The 17,165-nt window shown below is 47.2% G+C and overlaps 1 protein-coding gene across 8 annotated transcripts in view; it reads left to right on the top strand.

Annotated features, from left to right (window-relative positions):
- Nucleotides 1-17,165, top strand: part of NTN3 (netrin 3) — a 102,489-nt gene that overhangs the window by 3,327 nt on the left and 81,997 nt on the right. For 3 of the 8 annotated variants that reach the window (XM_042854161.2, XM_005293131.4, XM_042854159.2), the window contains exon 1: nucleotides 14,737-15,587. The exons of 1 other annotated variant lie outside the window; for it this stretch is intronic. In XM_042854161.2, the coding sequence (XP_042710095.1) occupies nucleotides 15,579-15,587 (9 nt within the window). In that variant the 5' untranslated portion in view covers nucleotides 14,737-15,578. Of the gene's footprint in view, nucleotides 1-14,604; nucleotides 15,588-17,165 lie in introns of those variants that run through there. 4 more of the 8 variants (XM_042854158.2, XM_005293132.5, XM_065558668.1 and 1 more) reach the window with 3 other exon arrangements.

Here is a 17,165-nt window from a genome sequence, read left to right as displayed (position 1 = left end):
CATGGGCCCAAGGGAGGGTGGGGATGTGAGCCCCACATACTGAGAGGAGTCCAGTTTAGTACTGGGCACAGAGCTGGGTTTTACAAGGCATGAAGTAGGTCCAGGGCCTAAGAGATGTGTGAGTCCCAGAAACAGGCCTGAGAGGACATAGGCCTTGGTGCAGGGAATACTGGGGCCTCAGGGGGATGCAGGTTTCACAGCTTATGGCGATACAGGCTTCCAGGCAGGGATTCTGGGACCCAAGGGGACACAGGTGTCAGAGCAGGAGGCTCAGGTTCTGGGACCTGAGGGAACACGGGTTTCAGGGCAGGGGTTCACAGGCATCAGGGAATCCAGGCTTTGAGTGAATAAGGCTCTTGGAGTGTTGATGCCTGGACCTGAGAGCAGTGCAGCTTTTGGAGCAGGGACTGTGTTCTGCATCCTAGGAAAGCTTAGTATTACTACGTTCGCCAAGCAGCTGGTAGTACTCAGGGTTCGTTCAGCACCTCATTCTCCTCTCACCTTTCCCCAAGTTCTGCACAGGGCACTAAAGGTTTTTCCATATTCTGTCTTGCCTACGATGGTAAAAATGTGAGTCCATCTATCAAATCTATTCTAAGTCTCACAGACTTGGCCTGCACTCAAGCACAATACGCAGCCATGTGACACAAGGAGAGTTAAATGTCTTACCATTAACCAAGGAGAAACATTAGATTGACTCCATGTCAGAATGAAATAGATTTCTGGACCCGTTGTCATATGCCGCCCCATACCATACGTGAGCTATCTTTCAAAGCCAGCCAAGAGCTGTCATCTATTAATAACATATTAAATATTCATCCAGTCTATTTTAAACATCTGTGCCCGGCATGTTATGAAAAGACAACAAGGAACGTTATGGAAACCAGATTACTTTGTTCCCGGACGGGACGCGATGGGGGCAAAAACAATAGGAGTTCTGCAGCAGAACTGTGAGAATCCCACAGCCCCGGCAGTCGGGATTGGATCAGCAGTAATAAAGCCCTCTGCATACCAAGTGATAGTCCTGAGAGCACGTGACAGAGTGGAACAATGCGGCAGGAATGTGTGAAGGGGTTTAGGACGGCTGGGCCAGGATTAAGGTCGTGTAAAGCAACAAGTCGGGCACCATTAGACGTTACTAAATGGTTTAGTGTCGGGACAGCCGCACTATCCCAGCTTTCCGCTCCTGGAAGAACAGTGGCTCCAGGTGTCTTCTTTAGCTGCTGTTGGGCTTGGAGTGTTGTTAGTGGGAGAAATCACATAAGTAAGCATTGGAGTGAAGAGCTTTTCAGTCAATGCAGCAGACTAGGTCACTCCCTGAAATAGAATCAATTTTTCAGTATGTGCATCTAAATCATCCCAACCTGCCCCTTCTGTGTGGTGTCTTTACCCCGGGGGTCCAGTGAGCAAAGCTGGAGTTGGCAGAATCTCAGGGTTAAAATCATGATGGCCATTGTGATCTTGCTAGTTTCAGTTCTTTTCTCTCCGTGTGGTACTAAAAACTCTGCAAAACAGCTTCCTAATGATAACGGGAATGCTTTTAAGCAACCATTCATTGGCAGCTCTCCCTGCATATGTGACTGTCTTTGTTCAGGTTTGGGCCTGTATGGATTTGTCTCCATTGTTTTTGATAACATAGGAAATCTGGTCTCTTTATGGAAGACTTTCTCCCCTCCTCCCACCACCATGTCAAGACTGAAATTTATGTAAGCCAAATTCTGAGAAATTAGGCCAGATTCTGAAGGACACAAGTGTAAATTGGGAGTAATTCTACTCATTTACATGCAGTTGCTTATGTCTTCTTCTGGTGTAACTGAGATCAGGATCTGGCCTATGTAGTTTAAACCATAAAGTTCTGTTTAGTGTTACCTGTATTTATATCTTAGTAGTGCCACTGTGGTTTCACACAGCTTGCATAATACTGTCTCATTAGTCTGCAACAATGCACTGTAGTGTCCAATGCTGTGAATGCCTGTTCCAGGGAAGGCTCTCTTGGATGTTCTCCCTGTATTATAGTGTGTGCGTCCATACATGTATGCTTTGTGGAGTGAACAGCAGATGCCTCCAGACTCAGTCTACTCTGAGAATCAGCAGAATGTGACCAAATCCAAGAGCAAAAAAATTGGTGTATATATATAGAGAGATAAATATTTTGTATTGATTTCTGATATTTAAATTAAAAATGGGCCAGAGGGACAGAGCACATAAGCAAACACCAGTAACCTCATTAGCACCATTGACATATAGCGCATCATGCTGTGCATGTGCCATTAGCAACCTCCCCTGTGTACACTGATCATTCCATTAACCCTCTCCCATGGGTGTGCTGGAAATGCCATTAGCTCTGTCTCTTTCTGGTCCTCCTCGGGGTACTGTTGGAGCACCTCGCCAGCTTTTCTTCTAGCCATGCTGTCGGTGGTGTCCCAGGCGTACAGCTCCTTGGCCAGCGCCCGTTTGTTTGGTTTAACTGTTATCTGCCTTGCCACCTTATGTCAAACCAGACCTTGGTCCCACCGCTGGCTGTGTGGAGTTTTTCTTTTCATTTTACATTTTTCTCAGTTGTGTTTTTATCCCGGCAACACATGGAATGATTTATCCGTGGCCGGAGCTGAGTTTGGTCTTGGCACATTCTGCTCGTAGGTTGGGGACAGAAACATTCCACAGCTGACGCTGGGCTAAACATGCACAGGAAGCAGAGCCAAAAAGCAGTTGGGAGGGCAGAGGGGCCGGTTCTGCAGTGAAGGGTACTTGTGGGTGAAATAGGCTGGACCCCCGTGTTAGAGGGATCACCACTTAAGGGGAGCCCCTGCTACAAAGAAGAGTTCAGAATCTGCAGATTTCTCACCATGTGTTTCAATGGGAGCAAGAGAGAAAGGACTCTCTCATTATATGGACTAGTCACTAGACAGCACCCTGCATTTTCTGGTACTAGACATATCCTATTAATGGGGCATACTCCAGTAGTTGACACCCATCTATGGTTTTACCTTTACCCTCAACTATTTTCTGATTCCCAGCTGCATCTCACTTGGGAACTGGAATTTTTCCAGAAGATTTGTGGAGCCACTGGGGGGCGTTGTGCCAGGGATGAGCAATGGACAGCTAGAGGAGCATGGCAGGGCAGGATGGGACTTTTGGCTGGAGCCAGTCTTACCTACTTCACAGTCCCTGCTCCCCGCTCTGTGCTCCTAATGTAACCGCCTTCCCCAGCTGCTGTTTCAAAGCAGAAAACGGGTGCCGTACTCTGACAAACTCCATACATTGATCTTGTCAGCATTGAATAATGAGCCAGATTAAGCCTAATGAACAAGTGCAACATTCACTGTAGGTCTCCAATCTAAACCAAGCAGAAGGAGCATAAGCTCAGCAGTCTTCATATGAAGGCTTGGATGATTTATATGTCGTTCCTTATTTTTTAATTATCTTTCTAACGCTGCTGCCCCTCCGTCCAGGCTCTCACATCTAAATCATTTCCACATGGGGACACCGCCTATCCCTCGCATTACAGACCCCAATATCCCTTCTCTGCCCCTCACCTGCTGCTAGCTAACTCCTCAGGGTATCCCTTCCCTCTCCCTTCAACATTAGAACCAAATTCCCACCTGTGCCACCTGTTATTTTCCTCTTTTTAAAAACCTTCATTCATCCAATCAGTGTGCAGAATCAATACCATGTGGCCTAGGTGACCAATCATCTCTTCTAAATAGTGGATAATTAATCCTGAATGATCAAAGTGAACAGCTGGTAAACAACACAGAGGTTGAAAGTCAGTTGTTGAAAATGCTTGTGAATACTATAGACAGCCCCCAGAGTCAGGATCCCTTTGGCGGGGCTCTGTAACTGAAATCGGGGTTGAAATAATAATCAATATTATTTTAAATGAATAGTTTAACCAGATCTAGTGGTGCCTATAGAGAGCTGCTTTTTCTAACTGGTTGCTGGGGTCAGGTGCCACATGGCCCATGACTGGGTGCTGAGGTGAGGGGCCGCATGGCATCGAGGCCTGTGACTGGGTGCCAGGGAAGGGGGATGCCTGGCACTAGGGTTTGCTGGTGACAGGATGGTGCCCACACCTGTCAAGTACAGTTGGACTTTGGGAGATGGGCTCTTTCTGAATCTATTTGTTAATCTGCAATTTCTTGTTTAATCTGAATTCCCCACAACCACCTTGCTCTGATTCCCACATCCTTGTGACTGAGGTTTTTGGAAAGGGTCCCCTGCTCCTCGCCAATGCCACTGGATGCGTTCTTGCTGATTGTCATTGAGCATCTTCATGTCGGAGGGCATTGGGCGTGGCTGCACTGTAACAGAGCACATACCTGCTCCCTCCTCTCCAGACAATCTTAGCTCTCCGCTGGAGCAAAGGGCAGCTTGCAAACGAGCTCATCCCTCACTGATCCTTGGAACTAATCCCCGGGGGTGTGCCAGGCAAGCAAAGGAGGGGAGACCACACTTTCCACTTCCAAACTAATTCCAAATAAGGGAAAGTGTTTCCCCAGAGAGCTGCTGGAAAAGGGGGCCTGTGAAAATCCCTGGAATGAAGCTTTATTTTCCCATTACCCCAAGAGAAAAAAGATCCATTTTATCTGCACTGTACTCTCATTTTTGTTACTATATAAAAACAGTAGAAACTGCCCTGTGGAGAACAATCCTGGTGCATAGAATGGATGGTGATCTGACAGTCCTTTTCCATCTCGGAGTTCTGAGAGTCTGGGCTGATTTCACTAATTCAATTCGTCTTGATTAACAATCGCTCACTGCAGTCTGTGGGCACCGTGCTGTCCATTCAGACAACTAAACACCATGTTGCACCCCAGTTGCTTGAGCTAGTGTGCTAAAAATACCAGTGTAGCTGGGATAGCATGGGTGGTGGCTCAGGCTAGCTACCTGAGTACCAGCCTGCTTAGACCCTCTGGGTACATTCTCAGTTGGCTAGCATGAGCCGCCACCCAGGCTCCCCTAGGCTACTCTGTTATTTTTAGCACACTGGCTTCCAGCTGCAGTGTAGACAAACCCATAGAACATAGCTGCGGCGGCACGAGCAGCAGGATGGGGCTAGCTGCCCGGAGTACAGTCCTATCCGAGATCAGAGGTACTCAGGGCAGCTAGCCACTTGGGCCACTCACACCTCTATGGCTACACTTTTATTTTTAGCATGCTAACTTGGACTGGGCTAGTGCAGATATATCTCCTTAAGTGGGAATTTTACACCTTCCGGCTCTAGTGTGGACATACGGTTAGACATCTAAATGACACACATTGATCTTGCAGTTATTTATACCCCCATAACTGTGGTTGTAAAACAGAAGTTCCATTTAAGGCCAAGCTGAAAATCTGGCCCCATAAATTCTCTCCCTTAAGACATGCAGAGTAAGGATATCCACAGTTAGTGTTTATAAAATGTTTTAAGAGGCAACGTGTTTAGGTGTTAATGGAATAGTTACTTGATTATTAAAATCACACTGATTTCTAATGTAAAAATGTAATACCTCCTTTTAAACCTTAAATCCTATCAAGGCTCCAAAAAATAAACTAGCAGGGGAAATCACGTCACTTACCACTAAAATGCAGCCACCTCTAGGGTGGATTGTGGCACCTGTTTAACAGTGTGCAGCAACACCACACGACAGTTTAGGATAGCAAGTCAAGGAAAATATCCAGCTGGAACTGTAGTGGGAATTCAGGGCTCCGAAGGGCACTTTTGAGAATCCATTGGTGGCTTGTTCCTGATAGAGAGTTAATGATGGGCTCTCACAGCCCGCAGAGGTGCTGACTCAGCTCTCACTGAGGGCGTCTGAAGAGCCTGTCCGCTGGCGGAGTAAAAGCACTTGCTGGAGCTGGTGGTGTTACTCACAGTGTGTATTGGTATAAGTGAGATCACATTCAGGTCCTTTCTACTGTGCGTAACCTCCAGAGTCTCCACTGGACATGTTAACTGGGGGAGGGGCTGCCCTAAATTTTCTCCCCACCATGGGCCTCCCTGGTAACTTGCCAGTAGTCTGTGGGTCACGCTGAATAGGTATCAAATGGAGCAGATTGTAGCTGCCGTGATCTGCAATAGGCAGGTGAGGCCCGCAGATACCACAGTCCCCAGATCTCTTTCACTGGTGTCCTGAGGTGAGTTCTGGGTGGTGTGTGTGTGGTCTCTGTCTATGGGATGGTGATAATGATTTCCATTCATGTGGGGCCTCTGCAACATTGATACATTAGTCTGCAAGCGTTGGCTCATTGCTTGACACAAGTGAGAGGCAGAAGCAGCAACCAAAACTGAAGCAAATGTTTTGGCACCAAGCCGTCCAGCCCCAGTCCTGCCTCTCTCCTTCAGCCCTTCGACTGGGTGAGTCGCAGAAGCATCTGCTCCTCTGTAGGGGAGAGAAAATATTTACTCAGCATGACTCAGAAAGCCAATAAAATGAGAGAGATGGGCATTTATCTGTGCAAGGTCCAAGGTCAGGCCCTGGCCACAGCCCGTGCTGCTAATGGGAACCCTAGCACAGTGCACTTGTAGCTGGCTGCTGGGTTGAGGACAGAATGAGGGGGTGGCTTGTTGTGACCCCCCTTACATGTCAGCATAAGGATCAGCCATAGTCTGGGCTTTTACGTTTCTGTCACTAATAGTGAGAGTTCAGGCCAGACCCTCAGCTGGGGTAGATGGGCACAGCTCCATTGAAATCAGTGGGGCTGCGTCGCACCCACTGGGGCCCATTATTAATCGTTGTTGGTTCCTAGTGCTTGTGTTTATGCTTTCAGTTTTCACTAGCGGATCCATTTTTTTGATGTGCCTCTTTATTTTGGAGTGCTGTGGAAACTGAGCCTTGGGAATGGAATCTCCCGGGGTTACTGACAAAAGGGTTTGTCATAATACGAGTGGCGTGTCTGCCTATTGCTCCGGGAATGACTGAAAATGGCCCAGACGCTCCAGGATGGTGTGCTGCAGATGGAGAAACATTGGTAGAAGCTAATTCCATCCCAAAGGCTACCAAAACCCATTACAAGCCAGGGACCTGATCCTGGTCTCACTCCTGTCTGACAGCAGGATGACTTCAGTAGAGCAGAGGTTGATTTACACTGGTGTAAATGCTAGCAGAATTGGGGGATACGTTTTTATCATAGACATGGGGTTTAACGGGCCTCTGATTTTACTCTCCATAGGCTGAGTTTAGCCTGGTGTAAGCAGGGGCAGTTCCCATCAGAGTCAATGGGAGCTGAGGGTGCTCAGCTCCTCCCAGATGCAGCATCATCTCAGCAGCAGATCAGGGTTTTGACTGTTCACTATGGATTCCTCCTTCTTGCCTCTCTTTCTCCTTGGCAGAGATTTTTCCAAGTGGGTCACACTCCTGGATTATATCACCACATTAGGCTGCTTTGTGAACATGTGGACCCCATCTTCATTGCGATGCAGAGCCATAGATACGTGGCTGAGGGATTATGCTGTTTGCACCTATGGGCTGGAGAGCAGAGGTCTGGTTTTGCACTGGTATTGTGTACCAGCAGGCGGGGGGGTTGAAAAACAGATTTTTTTTTAAAATCTGATTTAAAAAAATATTTTTTAATTTCAATTGGATTTTTTTGATTTTGTTATTTAAATTATAATATTTTTCCTTTAAAAAATAAACCTGATTAAAATTAAAACTGAATTTAATACAAAATATGTTAAGACCCACACATTTTAAAATCCCTTAAAACATTAAAATAACTACGCTGAATCCATGAACCACTATCAAAAACTTTGCATTAAAGGCTGCTTTTCATTATAAAGAGAGATTGTCCCCCCTGATTCTAACTTTTGAGGTCAAGCTTTATAAACACAGCACAATAGATCATGTAATGTATTAAGGGCTTGTTTTGTGTAACACATCTACAGCTGATATGCTGTTTTGTGTGTTTAATTAAATTCCAATTACTATCCTAATGCAGACTGACACTAATCTTGAGCAAAAAGTTAACTAGCCAGTAAATAAGCAATACATCATTCACCATTTTCTAACACACTAACAATGTACAATTAATAAGAATCTGAAAATATTACACTATATAATTGCTTAAATGCATATAGTTATTGTGTACCCTCATAGGTTGCAAAAAGATGTACAAAATCTCATGTAAAGGCTCTATTTAGCTGTAAATCAACATAGTTTAATGGTTATATCAACCAATGAGAAAGTACCTTTCTTTAGAAAATTACTTGAAGCACAAATAGAAAAGCTGATTAATGATTTAAATGGAGGCTTTCCACTTGGTGATTTAAATGGCTGACTTAAATTGCCTTGATTTAAATCAATCCACTCTGCCAGCAGGTGATGCAGTTGTGGAATCATGAAGGTGTCTTTGCAGTAGAATGCACACTAATGTGTTTGCTGGTGGGTTCTGGCTTGCAAATATTAGCAAGTTTGGTTTTTTTTAAGTATTATTATGGTAGGTCCTCACTGAGATTGGGGCCTCATAGTGATAGATACTGTGCAAACAAAGAGCAAGAGACAGCCCTGTCCCCAAAAGCTTACATCTAAAGCAGGGGTAGGCAACCTATGGCATGCGTGCCGAAGGTGGCACGCAAGCTCATTTTCAGTGGCACTCACACTGCCCGGGTCCTGGCTACCTGGCTACCGGTCCGGGGGGCTCTGCATTTTAATTTAATTTTAAATAAAGCTTCTTAAACATTTAAAAAACCTTATTTACCTTACATACAACAATAGTTTACTTATATATTATAGACTTATAGAAAGAGACCTTCTAAAAATGTTAAAATGTATTACTGGCACATGAAACCTTAAATTAGAGTGAATAAATGAAGACTCGGCACACCACTTCTGAAAGGTTGCCGATCCCTGGTCTAAAGAGACAAGACAGCTCCTGCTAGGAGAAAGGAATGATTGTCATCTCTATTTTACAGAGGGGGAGCTGAAGTACTGAGAGGTTAAGTAACTTGCTCAAAGTCACACAGGGATTTGAAGCCACAGTTCTTGAGTTGCCAGCCAGTGCCTTACGCACAAGACTGTCCTTCCTCTCCATTCACTCATTGATTTAAAGCAGTCTCCTCCTGGCTGCTCATGTTCACGTGTGCTCATGCAAGATACATTTGGGAGAGTTAAATTTAAATTTTGATAATCTCATCTGGGAACAAATGAATCCTGTACAGGAATTTGCTATTAGAAGCTATTCCGAATGTAATAAATAACTGAAGCATAATAGGGTGAGATGTAGGGAGGCTCTCCAAGGCCTTGTAGGGTGACCTGTCTGCATTGGGGTCTTTTGGTGGTGTAGTGGAGGAATGCTGGTGTGTCATAAACAGACGAGTCATGTGTGGTAGTCTCTCTCCACTGAGAAAACGGGAGCTGGGTGTGTTGTTTGGACTCTCTGCACATAGGATAACAGGGTGCGCTATGTATCTGGGTTGGGCTCTCTCCCCATGGCATAATGGGGAAGCAGTGTGTGTTAGGGTCTCTCTGCACAGGAAAACAGGATGGGCTAAATGTATATATTCTGGAGTCTCCATAGGATAACAGGGTGGGCTCTCTATCTTTGGGACAACTGGGTGTGCTGGACAGGGAGTCTCTCCATGAGACAGGGCCAGGCACATTTGGAAAGCTCCAGCTTCATTGGTTCTTTGTTATTTTTTAAGTAGGTTCCCCTTAGTCTGGGAATAGGTTGAACTGGGTTGTGAGTTCAATCCTTGAGGGGGCCATTTACGGATCTGGGTCAAAAATCTGTCTGGGGATTGGTCCTGCTTTGAGCAGGGGGTTGGACTAGATGACCTCCTGAGGTCCCTTCCAACCCTGATATTCTATGATTCTATGAACCTGGAATCAGGGCCAGGGAGTGTCCAAAATCAGAGCAGGGCAGGACAAAAGAGCTCAGAGGCAATGAAAGGTATAGAAGAAACAGGAGCTTCCTTCCTGTGCTATGGCTCCTTTCCCCAGAGAGCTCCCCCGTCCCCAGGACAGCTGGTGTGGTGTAACTCGCCCTGCAGGCAGACCAGACGCAGTGGCATACGCACACAGATGAGCAACGTGTGCAATGGCATTAGCCTTGTTAGTTTGTAGGAAGGGAAGAAATGAATGATAGCCCATTGCACGGAGAGCAAGGAGTCTGTAAACACCAAGAGCCCTCTTTGCACTGCCCTCCGCCAGGCCAGCACTGAGTTACCACTGGGGTTCTCTGCTGCTGGGTAGGAGATGGAGTGAGCTCGGCTGTCCTCCGTGCATTGTCCTCTGCCAAGAGGATCTAGCTATCCTAGCAGCTTGGAGGGAGAGGAAGAGCAGCTGGTGGTGTTTTCCAGTGTCCTCAGATCAGGATTCAGCACTGATCTCATGTGCTCTTTTGCTGGACAGTTCCCAGTGCACACTGGACAGAAGAGGAGCAGCTGCAGCATCCTGCCCCTCCTGGCAGAGCTTGGGATGGGAGATCAGTGGGCCTCTCTCTCTCTCTCCCCCCCCCCCCTCCCTGCAGCTTTCCTCTCCTCATTCTGTCTGGGCCTGAGCTGAGCTCTGAAATAGCGGATGCTGGCATTGGACTGGGGAGTACTGAGTCTGGGCTGCTGCTGGATTAGCCCCAAGGGGATTGAAGTCCCTGCCCAAGGTGCCAGACGATCCAGTGTGTGCTGGCCACAACACTCAGCAGGGTGTTTAAGACTTATTAAGTGGGGGCGATTAAAGGGAGTTTGTAGGTTGGGGAAATGAGTGCTTGGCCTCGGGTGGGGGAGACTGATTGTGTTGACTAGAGGTGTGTGTGTGTGTGGGGGGGGGAAAGGCTGCTGAGCAGGTGTGGATTGCACACACTCACAATAATGCATCTCTCGCTCAGATCAGCCATTGTCCCTTGGGAGGTGTTGGGCGAAGCAGCCGCCCTGCTATAAATCAAGGGTTCAGTCGCAGACCAGCTAGCTGCTTTGCTGTGTCTGCTGGCCCTGCCAGGAGTATTTCCTACAGTCAGCATTATCCTGTTCTTTCTCTTCCACTGTGTTTTTGCTGTTTGATCCCAGCAGCGCTGCAAGTCCGGACTGTGCCTGTAAAGGGAAGGAAGCCACCAGACAGGCTAAACTAATGCTCTTGACAGGGAAGCCAGTGACCATCTGCACATTTCAGTTAGCGCAGCAGCACCAGGGAGAACCTGACAAGGGGCCCAGTGAATTAGGAGAGAAGGAGTTAGAGAGGCTGGGTCTTGTCTGCATGAAGAAAATTTGCAATGGTGTTATAACTACATCAGCCTTATTGCACTGGTGCAATCACCTAATCTACTGCTAGTAAGCAATTTACCAGGGGAAATCACACTGCTGCAAGCTTTGTTTTGTAGTGGTGGAGCAGTTGTCTGCATTAGGGGTTTACACCAGGGTAGTTACACTAGTGCATTGTGCGGGCGGGACACAGAAGGACACAGTGAGACAGGCATCTTGGTTCAGGGTGCCTGACACTAGGAGATTTAGCAGGCTGGTAATGTTTGGGGGTTTTGGGTGTTACCCCTCTCTGCCTCCAATTATACACAGCATTTTGCTGACATGTTAAAGGTCTCCAGCATTGCATTGGGGCGGTAACGAAGCAATGCATTTGCAGAGGAAAGAAAGTCATACATTCAAACAAAACCTTCATTTAGAAAGAGTTAAGGTTTCCAGGGGAGTCCAGCTGCCACTGTCCCCAAAATGACACTTGCTCTACAAAAACGTTACAGATAAAAAACAAAATAACCAAAGAGCAAATGTTAAAAAATCTGGCAATGAATAGACAAGGGCTCCGGTCATCTCCCCCATTATCCATCCATCATTGCTGCTTGGCTTATGCCCAAATGTTATGTCCTCGCCTTCTTTTGCTCTGTAGTGAAGATGTGCTGTTGGATGGACGCTGTTGAGTTATGGATTGTTTGTTAATGATGCAAGAAAGATTTCCAAAGGAATTTGGTCTCAGAGCCCATTTGCTTAGTCAGAGTTTGATCAGTTTTCTCACAATGCCATGTAATGCTGGAGTCAACAAATCTGTGTTCTGAAGGAGGTCAGACTAGATGACCATAAATGGTCCCTCTGGCCTTCACATGTACAGGCCTTTCCATGCCTAGTGGTGCCATGACTGGTCTGCTCTGTGTTGTGAAATGGGTTGATTATATCATCTGCAGAAGCCTATTGCAGTCTTCCCTGACATGTGAAGTTGGAGGAGGGGGAATGACACTAGACAGAAACTTCCTGGTTTATTGGCCTCCCCCCATCCGCATCCCTGCCTCCAAATCAAAGCAAGGATGAAAAGAGGCCTCTGCCTTTCCCTGCCATCAGATTGGGGATGGGATTTGTGGCACATACCCATGAGCCCTTCTCTGCCCTTCCCAAGATGGGTTCAGTGGCTAGGGCGCTAGCCTCGGGCATAAGAGACCTGGGTTCAATTTCTTGCTCTGCTACAGGCTGCCTGTGTGACCCTGGGCAAGTCCCTTATCTGCTTTGTGCCTCAGCTTCCCAATGGGGATAATAGCCGTGTCCTACCTGCCAGGGGTGCTGTGAGGATAAATACACTACCGATTGTGCGGTGCTCTGATACTAGGGGGCCATCTGAGTACTCTAGCTAGGTAGAGGAGAAGCTGGTTCTCTCTCCCATGATGGGATATCAGGGGAGGAAATTTTCCCCACCAAGCCTGGGATATGGAGGCAGGTCTCTCCATCCCTCTGTGGCTGGATATTATGGAGACAGATCCCCTCTCATTCCCCCAGGGGGCTATTGAAGGAGGACAGTTGTGGTAAAGGAACAGGTTGGGAGTCAGGAGATCTGGCCTCTAGCTCGGGCTCTGCTCCAGATTTTGTGGGTAACCTCAGGCACATCGGTAATAGCATAATAGCACTTCGGTCATTGTTTTAAAATAGTCTCTTTTGAATGCACAGATTCAAGCAATTAGGCATCTATTTGTCCTACGCACACTGGCACTGGTATTCCTCGGTTAGTTAGGGTGCAGAGTTGCATGCCAAGAAGAGACCGATCAGATTCTTGATCGCTCAGTGCCTCAGTTTCCACACTTGTAGATCAGGGGTAATAACACTTAGCTGTCTCAGGCTGCATTCAGTAATGTTTGAAGTGCTTTGAGATCCTCACAGGGAAGGTCCCATAGAATTGCCGAGTCTTATTGTATGGGAAGGCCCCGGTGTTTACATAGCAAATTGCCCCTTCTCTTCTGACATGGATTCCTGCTGAAAATAGATACCAAATAGGTGGCAAGTCCAGGGATCAGTCTGAGGGGATCCCCAGTGACGTGCTGGAACCCCCTTTCCCTGCCCCTCTCCTCCTGTTGGCTGGAGTTGTGAGGAGTCTGGTGCCAGCTCTGCTGTTCCAAAGTAGTCAGATGCATGGCTGTGTCTTGGCCAGGGAAGGGAGGAGCTTCCCAACCCGTTAGTGGTTTTGGCATTAGGAAAAGAGTGAGCTTCCTTCCAAAGGGCCAGCTCCATTCTTTAAAGCAAAACTCCTAGATCATGTTAACTTGGTCCTCAGCCTCGCTCCCTTCTTCAGCGGGAGTGAGTAGCTGTACGGTCAGGAGTGGTGTACAGGAGAAGGTGAAAGGGGGTGAAGTCTGAGCCTTAGCAATGTAGGGTTTGCCATATTGGATCAGAGTTTGAGCGTCGAGTATAATGCCTCCAATAGTTGATTCTTCAGAAGGAAGTGACAAGCCTGGGCCGGCTGTGCAGTGGTTTACACAGGGGTTGGGGAAGGATATGGGGAAATCTTTTCTGCATCACTAATAAAATGAGAATATTTAAAAACTACAAAAAACACAAAATATGGGGCAGAAAGTGATTTAGTTTCCCCTACATGCATGCTCCAGGACTAGTCAGTGGAGGGTGCATCCAGCCAAGTGCCTGCTGGGAAGACTGTCCTGGCCTGTGCTTGGTGTATCTGCAGAAAGAAAAATTCTGCAAAGTAGCAGTTCCTGCTGTTCTGAATAAATACTCTGACCTGAGTTGCAGGGTGGGAGCAGCACTGATTCCCCACTCTGGCACTTTGAGTGCAGAAGGTGGGGGCCCGCAAGGATTCTAAAAATTAATACTGGCCACTCCAGGCTTGTATTAAACTCCCAAGGTTACAGTTTCTTTCTGACCTCGGATGGGTAGATGCTGCCACCACCCAAATGCAAAAAAACCCATTGAAACCAGAAAGGCACACTTGGGAATTCCTTCCTGTGGGGTACCCTCAAACTGTTTGACTTTGTTAACCCTTTACAGGTAAAGCAAGCAGAGAACAACCACCAAGAGGGATTCCATAGCCAACTGGCTGGCTGGGTGTCCACAAAAGGGAGCTATCCCCTGTCTCATTTATTACAGCTGGCATCTCTGTTTTCCTAAAACTCCTTTTAAGAGGAAAATGCCCAAGTTTGGCAGAAGCAAACATCAGCTCCCCAGGGCAGGGCCGTCTTTCCAGAGCTGAGGATGTGGCATGGTTGCTTGTCCTGCTATTTCTTAAGACAGTCCCAGTTTTGACAGGGCCATTGAGAGTTTAATCGCCTCTTGCTGCATCTTCAAAGCCAATAGCACATCAGCACATCTTCAAGCCATAACAGGGGGATGTTGCAATTTCCTAGTGGAATGATACAAAGTCAAGATGTCTTGTTACATGGTTATTAGGATGTGGGGTGGAAGAATCCATCTCCGAGGACTGAGATTTCTCTCTCTCCCATTTCATTTCTACTTATACCAGATGCTGATCTCAGCTGTATGGATGTAAATCCAGAATAACTCCATTAAGCTAGTGGAGTTACTGTAAATCTGCACTGGTATAACCAAGAGTAGAATTTGGCCCGTTGTTCATACTCTTCTTTTAGAAGCTGGAACATTTGATTCCAATGGACTTTTTGTCCTTTACAACTTGGCAGACACTTTTGTTGGCTTTTTTTTCATCCAGTCTCCCCTCCGAGCTTCATCTGCCACCTCTGACCCTGTCCAGGAACCTCAGAGTAACAGAAAATGTTATGTTGGTTCTGGACAGCAGCCCCAGGGACCTTGAAGTAACAGGGAATGCAGTGGGGCTCCTAGGCAGCCGCAGTAGCAGGAATGATAGGGCATTGGTTAATATGCACTGAGCATAAAGTCTATGAAGTATCACTGAACCACAGCCCTATTTCATGCCCTGTTGCACTGTTTTGTCAGGTCACTGTTATCACTATTATATATTGCCTGTATTGAGGAAGCTCCCAAAAGCCTCCATCAGGCTCAGGGTCCCATAGCGCTAGATGCTGTATGTTTGTACACAGACAGACATGGCTCCTGCATGGAAGAAATTAAACCTAGAGTGAAACAAGATGAACATGCTAAACAAAAGCTGGGGAGTGGGGAGGGAGATTGAGGATGAAGAAGGTAAGATCCAGTGGTTACATAGATTAGCTACATGCACAACTCCATGGTACTGGTCATTCCAACTTGTCTGAAATGTAAAATAAACCGAATCACCTGTCCTGAACTGCCGGCCAATCTAGCCATCAACGGTTTCCTGTAGAAGTAGATCTTAGAGTGGGCAAGATTACCCTTTATATGCGTTTAAAGTTTCTCTTTCACAGGCCTCCTGTACAATAGAAAGTTTCTGCTTAAATTTCCCACCATTGCTTCCCCTGGTTCAGCTTGGCCACTGATGGCAAAGGTGAGAGCTAGACAGGCATGCGTGTCATTTCTGTGACATCACATAAGACATTTTCACTATCCTGCTCACCCAAGCATGGGATTTAATTTTCTACATGCTCACGGGCAGACTCACACACAACGGTTGCTACATGTCAAGCACGTTCATGCATGTCACAATTTGCATGACTCTTCTGTCCCCCACCCCACCACGTTCACTGATATTTTCCTCCGCTTCATGCTCCCTCAAAACCGGAATATCTGCACAGCTATTTTTAACCCCACAGCCTGAGCCAGCAAGCCCAAGTCAATTGATCCAGGCTCTGAGACTTGGCACTGGGCATTTTTCTTTGCAGCGTAGGTATATCCATAGGGCTTAAAACACAGACAGAGGCTTGCAGCCCTGTCTCCAGTAGGGCTCCCACCATTGCTAGCATGGAACTGCCCCAGGGTTAGCACCAATGGGAGATTTTAGTTGACGTTTCCAAGCCTAGAGTCAACCTGCCACACTAAAAACAAGCCCAGCGTGTGGCTGCACACAGCTTGACTGTGATAGAGAAAGGGATCCTGGCACTAGTGTCACGTGGTGTGAGGAGTCAGTGCATCAGAAACCGGGCTGCCCCTGCTGTAGTGGGTTCTCCCCCCTCTGTGCTCCCCACAATCGCTGCTTCACTCAGGCCTCATCTATAGTCCCTACCTCATCGGGGGGTTGTGAGGAGAAATACATTATGATGCTGAGGCACTCAGATCACTGCAGTGATGGGGCCAGATACATACCGGTAGATAGATATGGAGGGCACAGAAGAACCAAAGCCAGATAGAAAAAGTTTGCCAGGGTAGCTACACCAGCAAACCCTCCTAATGGAGGTGTAACTTCTACTGGCACAATTGTGCTTTTGCCAGCACAGCTTCTACTAGGTCCCCAGTGAAATAAGCTAACCCAGCAAACCCACTCTTTTCTGGACTAACTGCATGTAGGTCTTGTAGAAAAGGCTTTTACTAGTATAAAAATGCCACACAATATCACCCCCTAATTGACATTCCACTATATTCACAAAGGTTTCTCCTGAAGACCCGCCCTGAGGATGGGTGACTATCAGGAGAGCCAAAGGCAGGATGAGGGAAGAGGGAAGGAAATTGCTTGATTAACCTCCCATTCAGAGAATAAACTCTGGCCCTGGCTTTGCAGTGGGTGGGACAGGCCTTGTTCTCTCAGAGAATGGCTGCCCAGTAAGCTCTGCTTAGCCCTGGTGTGTTCACACCTCCCCCTCTGACTTTGATGTGGGACACAGAGTTTGGAAGCTGGCTGGCTCCCCTCCCGGGGGCATTGGGAGCTAATTAAATCCCTGCATTCTCACCCTGCCTCAGGCAGGAGCACATGGGGGGGGGGCGGGAAGAGAGAGAAGGACATCAGAGGTTCTGGAGTAATTGAAAGATTGACACTGGCGCAGGAGGGAAAGGGAGCAGAGCAGTGTGAATGGACAGTGAGAAAATGCTAGGGGAACATTGAATTGGGGTCAGGAAAGCAACCTGGGCTGATGCACCCCACCGAAATCTGGACACTCCAGTGTAGCATGAGCTGCTTCCTCACTGGGAATTC

Source organism: Chrysemys picta, chromosome 10 (assembly GCF_011386835.1).
Source record: "Chrysemys picta bellii isolate R12L10 chromosome 10, ASM1138683v2, whole genome shotgun sequence".
Lineage (NCBI taxonomy): Eukaryota > Metazoa > Chordata > Testudines > Emydidae > Chrysemys > Chrysemys picta.
The sequence above is the reverse complement of the archived record's forward strand: the minus strand, read 5'-3'. Positions and strand labels throughout refer to the sequence as shown.